The sequence below is a fragment of the Magallana gigas genome, chromosome 2 (assembly GCF_963853765.1).
Source record: "Magallana gigas chromosome 2, xbMagGiga1.1, whole genome shotgun sequence".
NCBI classification, from domain to species: Eukaryota; Metazoa; Mollusca; class Bivalvia; order Ostreida; family Ostreidae; genus Magallana; species Magallana gigas.
The window spans coordinates 46778073-46795843 of NC_088854.1; the positions used below are offsets into that span (position 1 = coordinate 46778073).

General features: G+C 32.8%; 2 protein-coding genes across 5 annotated transcripts; one reads left to right on the forward strand and one right to left on the reverse strand.

The window, feature by feature from the left end:
• The first annotated feature begins 3094 nt into the window (after positions 1-3094).
• LOC105330910 (uncharacterized) lies at positions 3095-7696 on the forward strand. Its single transcript, XM_011432848.4, has 4 exons — positions 3095-3187; positions 3938-4336; positions 4492-4604; positions 4894-7696. The coding sequence occupies exons 2-4, from the start codon at positions 3938-3940 to the stop codon at positions 7391-7393; spliced, it is 3012 nt and encodes a 1003-aa protein (XP_011431150.3). The 5' UTR covers positions 3095-3187; the 3' UTR covers positions 7394-7696.
• LOC105330911 (tubulin polyglutamylase complex subunit 1) lies at positions 7493-17751 on the reverse strand. 4 transcript variants are annotated; one of them, XM_020068380.3, is made up of 11 exons: positions 17621-17751; positions 16185-16275; positions 15660-15790; positions 14325-14369; positions 13002-13065; positions 12306-12421; positions 12062-12197; positions 11537-11572; positions 10771-10828; positions 8893-8973; positions 7493-7743 (listed from the first exon to the last, which is right to left on the reverse strand). In XM_020068380.3, the coding sequence occupies exons 1-11, from the start codon at positions 17685-17687 to the stop codon at positions 7726-7728; spliced, it is 843 nt and encodes a 280-aa protein (XP_019923939.1). In that variant the 5' UTR covers positions 17688-17751; the 3' UTR covers positions 7493-7725. The 4 variants fall into 4 exon arrangements, with proteins under 4 accessions (XP_019923939.1, XP_011431152.1, XP_011431151.1 ...); XM_011432850.4 differs by lacking the exon at positions 14325-14369; XM_011432849.4 differs by lacking the exon at positions 11537-11572 and having other exon boundaries at positions 17621-17750.
• Positions 17752-17771: the final 20 nt, after the last annotated feature.

The window sequence follows — 17771 nt, forward strand, 5'->3', positions numbered from 1 at the left end:
TTACAGAGCTTACAATTCTCCGCTATGTAAACAAAGCTTGTTTACATTTTGAATGTTGAAGTGAAAAATCCAGTTTTATACCTCAAATGAATGTGTTAATCGTTAGGAACAGTTTATTTGTGCTTAAAATGAATAAAAAGATAGACTACTCAGCTTGAAAAAGATTATTTACTGGTATATTGAACCTATGTCAACAAAAACAGGGCACGAGCCTTGTTTACATGAGGAAGAATTGTGAGCCCTGTATCTTGCTTAAAACTCATTGACTGGCACCCAAATTTTATTTGGTCATTAGAAATGCATTCCCAAAGCATTGTAAATAATAAAAACAGAAAAATAAAACTTGACCAAAATCGTGACCATGCCCCTTTAACATTTATACATTCAGTCGTGTGTTTTGGATCTAGACAATATTAATCTAATTAAGGGAAAAGCATGATGAATAACTACCTTTTTTTTAAATGGACATTAATTTTTAATATACGTAGGAAAATTATTTCAGACCGTAAAAATAATAACTAAGTTGTTTAAATGGTTAAAACAAGTTGATACAGTGCAATGATCTATATAAATCAAAATTGCATCTCCAAGTTCTATAAATCAAACAACGAAGGCGACCAGGTAAGTTCAATATAATTCAATTATCTAGCGTGTAATATGATTTACTGTACAAGTTCAAAGAGTCGTTTACTTTTCAAATCGCATGCCTCTTTGTAAGTCACAAATATGTTGAAGACACATACAGTTAACCATGATAATATTTATGCAAATAATGATATTCCATTACGCAGGTTTTCTAGCACAACCATTACATATACTAGTAATTCCTCGTCAGGGCAATGTCAGGTTTTTTTTTAAAAATAAGACTAGGTTTTCCTTAGAAAAATCCTTGAATCTTGGGGGGAAAGCATTTATTTTTTTAGCGTCACATCTTTTTTAAATGATATTAATGTTTTTTATATAATTATTATCTGTTATTTTTTAATTCAAGGTCTGCGTATGTCATATTTTACGTTCATATTTAACGGTTTCATTACAATGCTTTCCAAGTTTGCACCTGATAGATACATGAACCACATATCTACAAGTATGATTGTGGTAACATGTAGAGATGCTTACTCCCATCATAAGACTGATGACTGACGATTGACCTTAATTAAAAAACAATATCATAATGAAAATAACTCAAGGCCATTCTATTCAGATTAAGAGGTATTTTGATTTCATATGGGGTATTGGCACATATGGCATTGAGTAGGCCAAAAAAAATGATAAAAACGGTTTATTATTAAGTAATTCTGACTTCCTAAACCTGATGAGGGCTTTCGAAGCAATAAAAAAAAAGACTGACAGACGTAGACTAAAACAATTTACGTTTTAATGGAAAAATAAGAATACATGTCGCGTTGCTTATGAGATCCGTTTTTCATTCAAATTGCGGGGAAAAAATGTGTGTTTGTACACAGATGTAGTCACGTTTATGCAAGAAGAGAAACAATTAGGCATAGAATAATTGTGATGGGATGACATGTAAAGTGGTAAAACTTCATACGTAATCTCTCTGTGTAAATATAGATCATGAAATACTGAGGCACATTGTATTTCAAACATCCAAAATGGAACGCGCATTTCCTTCTGTCCCAAAAACAATGATCAATTCATTCAATTGATTTGATTAATTTCACTTTTGGGGGGGGGGGGGGGGGGGTAGCAAAAACTTCCTTTTATCACGCCGCGTTTATTCTTGTTTGAACAAATCCTACTTTGAATCCTACGAATTGAAAAATAGTAAAAAAAAAAAACTATTTAATAGCCAAATTTAGATGAATGCACGTACTTGTAAATCATTTTCCAATAAAGCAAAAATCTATAATTTAGAATTGCAAATACTGAGGATTTTCATTAATTTAGTACAAATAAACATTATCTATGGGAGACTAATTAAGTTTTCAGTTCTCTGTCGTTTTTAAGTCATTACTAGGATTTGTATCTGTTTTTATTGAACTTCACTTTATCGAACTTCTTTTACCTATATCAAGCGAGTTTTCCTGAACCTTGAGCGATCACGAGATTTTGTCGAGAAGTAACAATCAAATCACGAGTAAATTTTAAAAGAACAAAATGTTAGGGTTCAAAGTCAAGTATAAAAATATAAAAATTTGTGAACAATAAATCAGACTTAAAATAGTATCATTTAAAAAATTAATAGCATTGAGATTTTGATGCAATTACATTGGTTTATAGATATATCGTTACGGACCAGAGAAACATACAGGGTGAAGTTTACAAGCGTTTCCAATATCCTCAGAGTAACCCCAGACGTTATAATATATTATCTAGGTTTTTGAAGAATATGTCTATGTCTTTGCTATTTCCTAGCAAATATCCGGATACTTACACAAAATCACAGAGGTTTCTTTATTAGTTAATCAACCAAGCAAACAAAAATCTTAAGGACATAAATTTTGAAAATTTCAGACGTAAAAAAATGAAATGAAACAAAACTGTGGAAATGTATGAATTTCTTTTCACAGAGGTTGTTTTGCTAAATTCACGACGAACAAATTGATTAGATATCGTTCAAATTCGGCATTTGTTCTGCTGTGCAGGTAGTGATAAAGATTTGCTTCCATTATTAACAACTGCAGATATTTTGAACCCCGAACTGTATGCTAGATTCGTGACAGCTGTAGGAAAAAAATAATGATGATGGAAAATATTCAAGAGAGAGAGAGAGAGAGAGTCAACATAAACCTTTATACAATCTTCAATTTGACTAAACAAAACAATGGATTTACATTGATAAATAACCACATTTTAACGCAAACGATACAATTAGTTTATTTAAAATTCATGAAACACATTTATCAGTCACTAAACACTTTATTTCTAAGTTTCATTCACAAATGAACCTTTATTCACATAATACGTTCAATCATCCCTGTATCACAAAATTACAAAGAAGTTCCCATCTATATTAATTGTAATAATTCTTTCGTGAAGCAACTCTCAAAATAAAGAAAACTGGAGGAGAGTGTGGTTAAGAAAGGTGAATAAATGGTTGACAAGTGTAGATTTAACGTTGTGAATGATTTATGCCGTTCATTAAGAATTCATATTATACATAGCATAATCTTGTCATGATTTTTAGTTTGAGTTTATTTTAATTCTGGGAAGCTTACGAAAGGTAAGGATGGCTTTTTACTCGTCGATCGTTATTTTTATTTAAATGTTCAGTACAAAAATCTTTGTTTCTTATAATAATCCTTTTAAAAGACTAAAGTTCTTCTAATAAATTTAATTTCTTTAAAAAATTGATAAAAATTTTTACTCATAATAATATTTTGCTTTTGATTTTTTTTTTTAAATTAGTAAAGGTAAATCGTCATGATTTACCTTTACTAATTTTTAAAAAAAAAATATTGATCTAAATAATGTTATCGAGATTATCGCTAAAAGATTTTATTTCAAGAAATACTTTCATCCAAGTTTAATAATTAAGAACAAGACCATTTTCAATGATCGTCCTCTGTACATCGTCCGACTATGGGTTGGCACCACAGCTTGGCAATTAGGTTTGACAAATCGTTATGTCAAGTCTTAAAACAATAATCAGAGAACATTGCTATGTATTTCAGAAGTCTCTCATTAACATGCTAGATCACTTGAAATTGTCAAAGTGATTGATCCTTATGACAAATAGTACCGTCAGACTTTATACAAATCGTGATTACATTTTGCGTAAAGTATACAATAAAGCGATTAATTGTACTAAAAAAAATGATTAACTCGAGAACTTGACATCCAAACATGTTAAAGATAGTCATTGCATGGTCCTTTTCTTAATGTAAGTGGTTCAGACATCAACGATTCTAAGACTATTGTTTAAAACATTGATATAATTTTGACATGTTTCATTTTATGTTTTCTTCCTCAGATGAGGGTTACAATAGCAATATTGTTAACCCTAAGTGCATTGGCACTTGGGAAAATTGAGCGAATGCAAATGCCCAGGGGATTGTGCAGCGCTTACACAGATATAGGGCGGCAATACAAATTACCCGGAAACACAAAAACACAACAAGAAGTTCAGTCCTTGGCTCTTCGCCAGTACTTATGGACAACTGCCGCTGAGCGTTCAAACAGCAAAATTCCCGAGGCCACCGTCAAATGGATCGAGGGTCTTGACAGACAAATCTACAACTTGGCCAATCAACAGGGCAGAAAGAAGAGACAAGCATCTTGGTATCGCGGTCAGCGTAAGGAAATCCGAAAGCTGAATGAAATAGAAAGATTGCAAGTTTTCGATTGTTTGAAAACACTAAAAGCAACAACGGTATGAAGCAAACTTAATCAAAAACGTAAATGTAATTTATATAAACTATAGCACCCATATATAAGGAGAAATATTTTGAATCAAACCATCATGTCTTATCTGCAAGGCATTGATAAAAATTTCTGAAATAATATTGTTTGATTATGAATTTTTAGACTGTACAACCTAACGTTTATGATGCCTTAGCTGGTGTCCATCAGGCAACCAAAGTACCTGCCTCTCGCTTTGGGTGTGGATTCCTCGGATTTAATAGAATTTTCCTGCTTAGGTAGGTGATGAAATACATACAGACGATCAGCATAAATAACATAAAAACTGACATATACTATTCAAACGTTTGATCATTAGCAAAAATTCATACATTTACTTATTTTCTAATATGGACGTACTTTTGGTAAAAAAAAAAAAGATACCAGTATGGCATTTACATGTGTAATAAGAATATGTATCATAATGTCACTTTAATATTCAAAATGCTAAAGTAAAAATTAAGTTTTAACTTGGTATGAATCAGTAAAAAAAATATCACCAGAGGCAATTATTTGATTTAATTACAGATTGGAAATGGCAATGAGACAAGTATGCAATCCTACAATAACAATTCCATATTGGGCATCTACACTCGAGGAAACCCTCAATGATCCCACCGTATCTGTCGTATGGTCGCCCGAGTTCTTCGGAAACGGTTACAACTTCGTTGAGACCGGGCCATTTGGTAACTGGACTGACGGCACAGGCAGAAGAATATCTCGTAATCTAAATCACATAGGTGGCGTGCTAACTGAAAGTGACATTGAACGAGTAGTCGAAAGAAATACTCATTACCACGACATCTTTATGAATCCTAGAACAAAAGACTTTGCGAATACTCTAGAAGGAATAAATTACAACGTTCACGGCTATGTCGGAGGAACTATGAATAGATTAGATCGCGCCGCATACGATCCTGTTTTTATCTTCCACTATGCATACATCGACCACTTATTTGAAAAGGCGAGAGAAAATTTCCGCATGAAAGGTTTTAATCCTGCCAACGACTACCCAAATTGTCCAGGCATCCATGATTCCCAAGCTCCAATGGCCAATTTTACATTCTTCCGAAACATCGATGGCTTGAACGATATTTGGACAAATCAGTATTTTTACTATGACGATGTGCCAACTTGCTCTGCTCTTAACAGAGACTGTGGAACGCCGTATCTGACATGCGCAAACATCGATGGACAATGGAAATGTCAGTCAACAGTTACCAAGTACGCTTTCGATACGTCTCCAGAAGTTCCGATCGCGTCTAATTTATTAAACCAACAACTTCCTGGTCAACAGTTCCCAGCTCCAGTAAACAACCCAAATGCGGCATTTCCCGGACTAAATGGACCCTCAAATCCTTTAGGAGGAATTGTTCCAAATCAACCAAGAGGACCACCTCAACCAAATCTTGCTCAAATGGGTGGTTTTGGAAGTCAGCAAACTGTAATGAACCCAGGACAGCCAAATTTAGAACCAAATGTTCCTGTCCCACAGACAGTTGTTGGTCCAAGACCTCAAATGGGACCCTCCAGTTTGAATTCCCAGTTTGGTGCTGCCAGCAACCCACTTCCAGAGCAACCAAATCCAGATCCCACTCAAGGACACACAGGATTAGGCCAAACACATTCGATTTCTGGTGTTCCCAACACTCTTGGATCTGGAATGTCTCATTTTGGAAATCAAATTATCCACTCATTACCCGTACAATCCAATCCCCAACAACCGCCTTCACAAGGACATATGCAACTACCACAATCCCCTCATGGAAATCAGCAACAATCGGTGCAGGGAAATGCACATCCTCAACATGGAAATATGCAAAATGGTGTACATTCTCCTTTTAATCCCTTTGAGCAAGCAAACCAAAATGTTGGTATGGAATTACCCGTAATGGGTACAGTTACTGGAATGGAACTGCCAGTTATAGATCCACCTTCCCCAAACCAGGTTGATCCCCATATGCATATGAATCCATTTGATCAATTTGGTCCAAGCCCTGTTGCTTCAGGGCCTGAGCAACCACAAGTACAAGACCCGATGCCACAGGTAGCCACTACGGTCCCACCTGTAGCTATAAACCCCCCACAGGTACAACCCATGAACACTGCAATCGGTCCACAACCTGCTCCACCAATGCCAAAGTCTACTCCTGTTGCTCCACAGGTGAAGCAAAAGGCGCCGTCCATCATATCCAACCTCAATGTGCCGGGAAATAACCCACAAGCACCAGGTGGCAATTTCTTCAGTTGGAGACAAAATCCACATAATTCGTTCAGCATTAGACGACAGAGACGAAGTGTGTTTTCTGACTTGCCAACGCCATTAAACAATGATATTACTTCTTGGATCCACGAACTGGCGTACCCAATTCAAAACACCTACGAGATTGACGGAGTTGCCGATTCCTCAAAATGGCTGTATGTACCAATAGCTATAAAAACGATGAGAGCCCCCAACCACACATACGAAATTAATGGTTATAAAAATGGACTCATGTCTACTTATGATATTTACGACCCACGGACTTCTAATCAATTTCAAAGAAGACTTAAAGTTGACCAACTGCCACAGAGAACACATTCTTCGATCAGCGGTTCTGGTGCTTCCAAGGTTTATCTGAAATCAGATGGTTTATCATACGAAGGTTCCTACCTTGACTATGTACTTGTCGATAACCGTATGCCCATATCGGAGTACGTAGGATATGTAGCAATCAAAGACCCGAAATTTGGACGATCGCAATCGTTCATTTCTGTATTTGACTCGCTCGGAGAATTATGTAAACCTAGATGTGCAACATCAAGATCTAGATCCAACCCCAAGTACCGACCCTGTTCCGGTCTCATCGAAGCCGACACCTCAAACCCAGAAATGGCGTACAAAAGTATCCCCGATGCCGTTTTGGACATGTGGACCATTAAAGACCCTTATCCCCCGCGGGTCTCCAGACCTCCTTACCTTGAATTCCTTTGTGACAACACAAACACTCTTTACTGGGACGGCTGTGAGAATGACAGATATCAATAAAACTGATTTGTTTCTAAATAATTTATTACAAAAAAAACAACTTTGTAAATTGCAAATTAATAATCCCCTTTACATTTCCCAGAAAATGGTCAGGGTGTATATACATTATAATAATGATTTAGGATATCAATATTTTGACAGTCTTTGCCTGTCTTGAATTTCATTGTTACACGATCAGTAATTTGGAAAAGTGGCATATGGTGTATCTTCACTTTGTTGGGCTTGTAGGAACTTTGTATTTTGTTGTTGAAAAGAAAAGTTCCGCTGCGTGTACGGTGTGGCAATAAATATCCAAAACCACAACAGGCTCTTTCTCTTTTCGAATATTGAGATTATCTAAGTCGCTTCACCTGATAAAAATAACAAAAGCATTAAAAATGGAGTCGCATATGCAGTCAATGTGCAACAAAATATGCAACCTTGCGAATTTACAAAACTCATAAGGATATAATCGCATTTAACTTAAACGAAATCTTGAGCAATAGAAAATTTCTTAAAACTAAATCACACTAATTTGTTGACACATAAAATATTGCGTCTATTTATACCTTTCGCGCTTAGTTAAAAATATAACAAGGAAAGAGCGCTTCTTGAACAATAGACGTGATAGGACGACCCTGTCTGTTTTAGAAACCGCGTCGTCTCGGTACGATATGCTACATCTTAAAACTAAAACATAATTTATGTTCCAGTTCATTAAACTACTTTAAATAGTTTTACAGCATAAGAATCGCTGATGCATTAAAATAAGAGAATAAGATACAATCAATGACCTTGTGTTATTATTGACCTTGTGCTAGTATTACACGTATCTAGGTTTTTATACTTTACTTAATTTTACCAATCTACCCTTTTCTTAAGATACCAACGCATTACAGGTGCCTGACTTTAAATTTATTCCTTTAATAATGAAATTATCCCATGTACTAAAATGTTTTGGTTTAATTAAGGAAATTTTTTTTTAGCGGCAGACGCCTATACAACAGTGCGTACAGTGTGTCAGCGGATTAGAATGTTTAACATGAATCCTTGTGGAATAAAGCTCACAAATTCGAAGTTCAAATACGATAGTTATGGTATTATTGTTTGAATGAATTGCTATAATTTTGTTTTACAACTTTTTTGTATCTAACTTTAACTAATGATTCGTAATCTTCCTAAAGATGTGAAATACATGTATCATTTATTTGCATAATATTGTATGATTTCTACATTACTTTTACATTTAACGCTTTTTTAATCCTTACAACTACCAGGCTTTTTTTATAACTCTATAATATAAACGCAATTGCTTTTACCAACCGTCATTAACACTGAATTGCAAACATAAGTAGTAAACAACATTTGTTAGTGGTTATGGTATTATAAACTACAAATGATTTGCTTGCATTTTACAACAATTGCAGTTCATTATGTCATGTTTGCAAAAAAAAGGTTGAAATGTTCTTACAAATTTTAACTGATTGTTCATTTTTTTTTCAATAGACTATAAACTTTACCTTTGATAGAAAAGCATCACAAATTTCTATGGTAAACTGTTCCAATGTTTGACCTCCGAGTTGGCTTTTACTTCTCATTCCCTTTATAAACAAAATAAGTACGTTATATAAATAGTGCCTGTTTGGGAGGGTAGCAGTTGAAATTGACACCCCAAGAAAATCATTGTCAACCGACGCGAATCGGAGGTTGACAATGGTTTTCGAGGGGTGTCAATTTCAACTGTTACCCTCCCAAATAGGCACTATTTATTTTATTATACTGAATGTCTTAATTTTAAAGAAAACTTTACCGTAGGCGTGAATTCTACGGTGGACCATACGTTCATAATTTACGCGCATGTAACAATTCCTTTTGTTATACTTTCATGTTAAATACTGAAATCTGATTGGTTAAGACGCAGTTCATAATCCGTTCTATTACCCTCAGCGTTAGCAACGCACTTAGCAACGGGTAACATTACAAATTGTTACATGCGCGAAAATTATGCGCGTACGGTTCGCTGTAGAATTCACGTTATTCCTATATAAAAGCAGTAAAATTTTCTTAAAAATTAAGACATTCAGTATAACAAAATAAATAGTGCCTGTTTGGGAGGATAACAGTTGAAATTGACACCCCTCGAAAACCATTGTCAACCTCCGCTTCGCGTCGGTTGACAATGGTTTTCTCGGGTTGTCAATTTCAACTGCTACCCTCCCAAACAGGCACTATTTATATAGTGTTACCCGTTGCCAAGTGTGTTGCTAACACTGAGGATAATAAAACGGATTACAAACTGCGTCCAAACCATTTAGATTTCGGTATTTAACATGAAATGATAAGATATATGTAACATTAATTTTTAAAATGATTTTTAAAATTTCTGATAGGTTTATCTTTGCTTTTTATTTAATGTAGATATAATTATCATCATCTCAAGATACATTTTTATTCTGAAGAATATTCAAGGATCTTTTAGAATTACATTTAGCTGAATAATAAAGAATTTTTTTTTATTCTGAAGAATAAAAAGCTTTAAAATTTGTTCCTATGAAACAGTCTCAAGATCAAAAATTAAGTCATTAAGCGATTTTAACAGTATTCTTTTGTTTTTGAAGGTTATTTTCATGGGGTGAGGGAAAGCATTTCTACCTTAGCTTTGCCATATAGAGGAATGTTACATCATTTCCCATGCCTTTTGAATTGATTATTCATACGATTGTTAATGAAAACACTGAGTCTTTAAGTGAATGTCTCTGCTGCCCTAAAATTAACAGAGTCAACTATTATTTGTAGACATTATTAAAGATCTTTGTGATGCACTATCAGTTGCATAATTAAAATCCATAATTAATGAATTAATAACTTCCTTATCATACCAGCGCATGAACTGTATACAAAGCTTTGCACTTTACACCAATGAAAGAGTTCACATTTTGTTCTTTCAGAATTACAGATCAGCAGGGACGTACAGCTTCATTGACTAAATGATATATAGATCCATGGACGTATATACTAACGTCCATGATGGATCAAAAGAAATGAATTACATTTAATGAACACAAGATCATTTTTGTACCATGATGCTTTATCCAATAACTGTTTTAAAAGATGTTAATACAGAAATACCTTTAAGTCTTCAATTAGCTCTGTTTTAGATTTGCCAATTGTCAATTCTAATGAGGGAAAATGGGGCTGTAATCTAACATGGGTAAATTTTCCCTGTATGCAGTATCAATGGGGATACATGTATTGCAATGTAAAAATTCAAAAGAATTCAAACTTATTGCTTATCAAATCCTTTATCAAGAATATTAGAACAGAGTTTTGCAAAATAATTGTAAGTTATAAACAAAACTAGTGCTGGAGTTGAAGAACTTTTTGTTGAAAATACTCACTCGTTCTAAGGCATAAAACAGTCCATCTGGTCCCAGGTTATACCCAGCTTCTACAATTCTACAACACAGAAGTGGGCACGGATCATTATCTTGCGTATCTTTTTTAGTGAATGAAATATCCAGTATGAAACTCGTTTACACCATCAAATTATCTCCTTAATATGCCATATCCATGACACTCAAATGAAGCATATGTAAGTTCATTATTGCAAGTCAAGGGTTAGTATCTTCATGTAATTATAAGTAGTTCTAATCCCATGTAGACTGGGTACTAACCTTTAACTTGCAATGTTGCAAACTTGTGCAAGTTCGGTTTTGTGTCAATCAATTATTTAAAATAATGTGTTTTGTTAATGTGATAAATAAAAAAAAAAATACATGTGGGCAAAATTCTAATTAAAAAAAAGAAAGAAAGATAACTAAATAAAAGATTGAAATTTGAAAAGGGTGGTGTGTGTATGTATATGCACGGTGAATAAACTTTCATGAAAAATAGAAGCATAAAATTAATGAATTTGAGTACCGTATATACTATTACAGAAAATCAAAACTACAAAAAACGCAAATAAAATATAGTCCTACAAATCCCTTCAAAACCTCAAAACCCTCTTCTTCGTTAGTATAATAATTATCAGCTATGATTTAAGTTGATTTATAAAATGCACACAGTATATGTTTCAAAGCTATATGAAGTACAATGCCTACTTGTCAAAAGTCTCTCTTTTTTTTAAACCAAAACAACCAACCAGTGCATGTGTTTACTTACGACAAAGAAAATGGATCAGTCTGCCCTGTGTATGGACTTAAAGGTACAGGAGCAAAATAAATCATATAGGTTCTTTTATCTGCTATATTTTATTTAGTTTTCTTTACCATCTGCTTATCAAATCACTTGTTAATCAAACCAAAGGGGAAAGTTCAGTCTCTCTTCCAGGTTTAAAGTGCAAGAAAAAGATTGATTATCATAAATTATTTGAAATGGATTCAATTACAGGTACATTATATAATTGCAATTCTGTTAGCAGATGGCATTTTCAATTTCAGAAAGTTACAAGAGTCCTGCTTTGATTTTTCTATTAAATACCTATGTTAATTTGGATAGATATATATATTTAGCTAATTTTGGAAATATGAGTCCAGAAATTTTAACACAGCAACATCAAAACATGACATAAATGTGTTCTTTTCCTTGAACTGTAGTGTCACAGAGTCTAGGAAAAGGTATATTTACATGTATTCTTAAACTTCACCCAATAAATCTTTCAAAATCTGACTAATTTCCAAAACATACTTTCGAGCGTCTGTCCGCGTATTTGCTAAAGCTGCTTTTAGTTGTTCGTTGACAACATCTGACAAAATTTTGTCAACTTTTCCAGAACTCTGAAAGTCTAGTGAGTTAAACAGCATCTCACATAACTTCACGTAATCTAAAATATAAAAAATCAACAGTTAACTTGCATTCATATGTGAATAGCCACTTTCTGAAAAATTTCTGAAAGTACCAGACATTGTATTCATAGGATAATGAACCTTACCTTGCAATACACAACATGTGAAGACACCAGACTTAAAGACATCAAAGGTAATGGCTTCATAGTCTAGGCATTCAATTTTCTTGAGAAGTTTGGTTGTAACAGGTTGTGGCATATCCCTATGGACAAAGCAGTTTTGTCATAATGTTTCAGTTTTGAAAAAAAAATCCATGTCTGTAGAGTCATATTACAGGTTTATATTGTATGGAAACAATATTGATGGTTTATGTGTCATTGAGTACACCTAATTACTCCAAAAATTTTACAGATATTAATTAGCACACTTCTTGTACATACATGTACTAATTAATAATGATTTATTCATAGACACCTGAAGTTAAAAAATTGATATATTAGTTACTATAAAAAAATATTTTTATATTCTTAAGTTCAGGTGCCAGTGGCTTGTACAATGAAAGGGGAAGGTAAGAAAACCCAACAATATTCATAAAATGTAGTTATATCATAGGTTCCTGGATTTAATTTCCATTGTTTTCCAACAATGACAAAGATTTTGACTGCCACCTCCACCTAATCTTAACCACATCTTAACTCAATTTTTTTAATGCACAACTTGGCAAGTGTCATCAAATAATTAATTTTTATTCATAAAATTGTTTACATACACATTCAGTGAATAAAAAGAGTTCATTTTACCTATACATCAACTACAGTAGCCTAATCTGTTGTGATCAATACCTGCAAAGGGTCTTAATTAGGTCTGTGTAGGAAGTTCCATTCACTCCATAGAGTCTTTTACCAACTGCAAGTGAAGGAACAACAAACTGAGAGTGTACATTCAGCTATAAATTAAATCAAAGTCATCATTGAGATCTACAATCTTCATATAAAGACTGTCCTCTGCTAGAAATATACGGTTAATTTAAAAGAAACAAATGCACACATATATGTGTTTATTTGGGGTAAGAAACAAATTTTACTTCACTTACATATGTACATGTACATTTAGTACAAGCATGCAATTGTATTTTTTGTTAGCCTATAGTGCAAATATGGTTTTCATTTTAATTCATATACTCTTATACTACTGTAGGTATTCCATTGGGAAAAAAGGCAGTTTTGTACCAAATATTGATTCAAAATTTATTTCACATTCCAATTACTACTATATTATACATATGTATTTCTATTTTTCTTTTTTTCTTTTTTTTAGATTCTTTGGAGTATTGTGTAACAAACATACAGATAATTTAAATTGTTTCAATTTATTATTAAAAGAATATCCAGAAAATATATTCCAGTTGTCTGGAGATTACTGATAATAAATCACCCATGTATATTAAAGCTTAAGGGTGGGAAAATTCCCACTTCTATTTTAGTTTAATTTATGCTAATACATGTATGGTTGAATGTCTGTATTTTCTGATTTTAAATCATGGTAAGTTGTAAGCATGAATGTGACTTCTTTACATCTTGAAAAACCAAATCTATCAGTTTATCAATTATTGAGAAGAAAAGAAAGGAAGAATTGAAGTGTTCTCAAACAATAGATGATACAAATGTATAGTAGCCCAAAATAGGTCAAATCACTTCATAAGTAGAAATTTGTAATTAATCTAGATCTACAAAAACTATAGTCATATTGTTAATGGAAACTGAAAAGGAGAGAAAAAGTTAAGATTACATAATTCAAACACAGTAATTCTACAACATGGCGCTAAAGGAAAAATAACCAATTGTTAATTTCACACTGTCATTATGCACAATGTTATGCTTTTTTTTTCTTGCATTAATTAATCCATGCAGTTACCATTTAGTCTAAAAATTACCGTAAGTTAAATATGGGTAGTCAAATTGAAATAGGAGGAGAATTATTTTAAAATCTTGCATTTCTTTGATGAATTATTCATTGAGAATGATATGCTTTTTGTATTTAGGTACACATGTAAACTTTTTATTATCAAAGCAAAGTAATAGTAAGATTCTCAAGGAAAAGAGGTTAATTCCCGTCGTTGTGGATAGTTCATGATCCAAGAGAGATTTTTAGAGTTTAATACTCACTATCCTCCTCCAAAAACACTAAATCTGAAGACTTCCTTCCAAAATCTGATTTTCAAAATTGATACAAGAATAAAAATGGTTAAATCTTTTTTTTCCATTAAGAACATGTCAAGATGTCAACTAAATAATGTAAATATTTGATAATAAGGTATCCTAGCATATTATTAGCACAAATATCATAATTGTACAAAATGAACATTAAGATATACAATTTAACTTTTGTTTCTCGAACACTGACATTTCATATACAATGGATATGTATAAGTGTTTTGTAAGCCCCAACAACTTATTTTTTAAGTATTTTACCCTCAATATCTTAGACTATGAATTTTGACTCTATGTGAAAATTAATATAAAGGACATCATGACAATTTTATTTTTAGACTACAAGCCTGAAACATACATTATTCTTTCCCTAACAATGTAAGATTTATTGTGTGGGTTTTATTCACTATCAGACATAGTCTGCATTATAAATATTTCATGATTTTGGGTGTTTCAGAATTTTATTCATAAAAACAAAAGTTAACTTTCTTGCTAATGAACAAACCCTGATTTGTAATTCATTTTCAGATCCCTTTTTATATACATGTAGATGTAATTTATCTCACTCTTTAAAATACATCTTTTCTAACAAACAAATTTTGAATGACTTTAAAAGCCTTAATTAACAGAATTCTCTTCTCCAAAGGAGTGACAGCAATTCTACTTTGCTATTATGCATATGTCTGTGGATGTGCATCATAATCCATACAGTGAGCATAAAAAGCTCTCCTACATTCTTTTTTATAACAATTATGCCCACAAAGTGCCATACTAAATCATTAGCCTAAGCAAAATGGGAACTGCTATCCATTTTAAACACCAAAAAATCAGGTATGGTAATTATTTTCTCCTTGTGTGTAAAAACCACAGAGAATTAAATTTTACAGCCTGTACAAGCACACAGCAGATATTTAAATGAAGGGCTGCCAGTATATGCACAGGTATGACTCTTAATTACAATGAATCTTAATATTATCATGAGTGTTATCATTTGGTCTGCATGTCAAATTGTGAGATTTCCATAAATTGAGAAGTAAAACTATGTTTCTGCACCTTGTCAATTAACACTGGAAAAATGAATAAAATATAATTGTAATCATTAAAGTTATACAGTATATATTGCTTTAATTAATTTAAATGCAAACATAAAGATGTGTATTAGTCGCTACAATAAATACCTTTCAATAATTCATTTATTTCAATACCAAGTTCTATAATCAGGGGACTACAGGTAATCTAGCAGTGTAACCTTTGCACTTCAAAAGAGCATCCAACCATTAATATACTCACCTTTTTGCTTGAGCATTATGTCATAGGCTTGACGCACATTCATCTCAAACACAGGGCGGCTATGATGGGTCATTTCAATAATGTTACGAGCTTTTAGTACCAAGTTTGACTGGTCTTCTAGGGAGTCAAAACTAAAATAGATATGCAAGAAAAAATGCTGACTAACATAAATACACACATAAATAATTAATATTAAATCATTTTCTTTTAAATTAATTGACAATGTAGAATATATAGTAAATCTACAGTGCATATAACATGGATAAAATGTTTGAGAGGAAAAAAATCATAACTTATTATTAAGTTTACTTATTGAAAACAAAGGATATACAGAAAATATACACTGAACATCAATTCTTGTCAATGGCCTTATTAATGGAATATACACTGAATATATATATATATATAAAGAATATTTTAGTTATTAAGTGTATTGACTTTAGTGATGAAGGAGGCTTTACCTCATCAAATACATGTACTGGTATGTGTAAATTAATCATTAATAATTAAATACTTATAACTTACTAATCTGAGAGGAATGTAATGGGGTCCTTTGGTCTATTACTGACAATTTTACCCAAAACATCTTTCATCAAAGTTCCAATGCTGTATCTCTCTGTATGTAAGAAACATCAATGAAAATTTATCAAAAATGTCAAACATCTTGAAACTAGTCAATGGCAAAAATTCTATTACCGGTACTCAAAAGGGTAAATTAACGACTTTGCGAAAATATTTTCAGCCATGCAAGTTGCATATACACTCATCATGCGTTTACTACGATTCCTTTAATTATGCAGAATACTGAGTTAATTTAAAGTCTCTCTCTCTCTATTTTTCTTTCTCCTAATCTCTTCATCAAAATTTGAGGGCTTAGGTCACAAAGTTCTCTGATGGACCAAATGGGACCTGGAGGGCACAGCCCCTACTACAGATAACAAGTATATATGAAAATAAGAGAATATTTCAGAGACTGAGGTAGCAATCTATACCCACTGAATTTGAAACTGCATGTGGTTCAAAATGGCAGTCAATACTACTTGCCACTTTGTGATTTTTTAAATTATACAAAACTTGTGCGCAAAATCCACTTATATACCGGTACAGAGAATTTTTTCAAATCAGATTATAACACAGCAAATTAAATTCACTTGTTCCTAAAATATTGTTTACATGATTAAATTCTGCAACTGATTCCATCTGATGAGATATGCATATTCAAATTTGTAGCAACTTTTATATGAATTAATTAAAATAAATTAACACTTTATAGTGATATGTGATTGTGTTTTTCGGCTTTGCCCTTCAAACAGTCACACCATAAAACATATCAACAATCAAAACACTGCTGTGATATGTCATTCCTTTCTTCCATTAGTCTAAATTTTACCTGTGACAGTCTGATATTAGTAAGCTTCTTAATATCAGACCATTACCTGTGGTTACAGTACTGATATGCTTCAAAATCAGTCTCAGGTTAATTGACAATGAAATTCAATGGCAGTATATACGCTATATCAGTATATGCTATATGTCTCAAATGCTTCAGTAGGAAAAAATATCACACAGTTCTCGGATCCAATGACATTCTTTGATATTTGTTCATACAGAACTGTTTTTGGTATATAGCCATTACATAACCTTGAGCAGAGGTACATGTACATGATATCTGTTGATATCGAAATGAAATTATGACAAATTTCTGTTCCTGTAAGCATACAAAATTCAAATGATTTTGCACCTTATTTTACATATAAAATGGCACATGGTCTATTCAAGATGGTCAAGAGTGCTTTCTTGTATGATGTCATTCTCAAACACATTATTCTGAATTCCTCAATCAACACCCGCATTACATGTATCTAGACAGCTATAAAACTGAAAATGAATGTTTGAACGCAAATATCTTCAAAAGGAAACATTGAAGACTTTGCAAAAATGCTTAACCGCTGACAGGTTACCTAAAAATTGCCTATCAGTTTCTTGTGGACGGTCATCGGCAGAATTTGGTTTCTTTTTGTCCGCCATTTGTAAACATGTTGTGTCTGGGTTAGTGATGCGCTTCGATGGAAATAATAAAAACAAAACAAGTAGCGGATTACACGTTTCCGG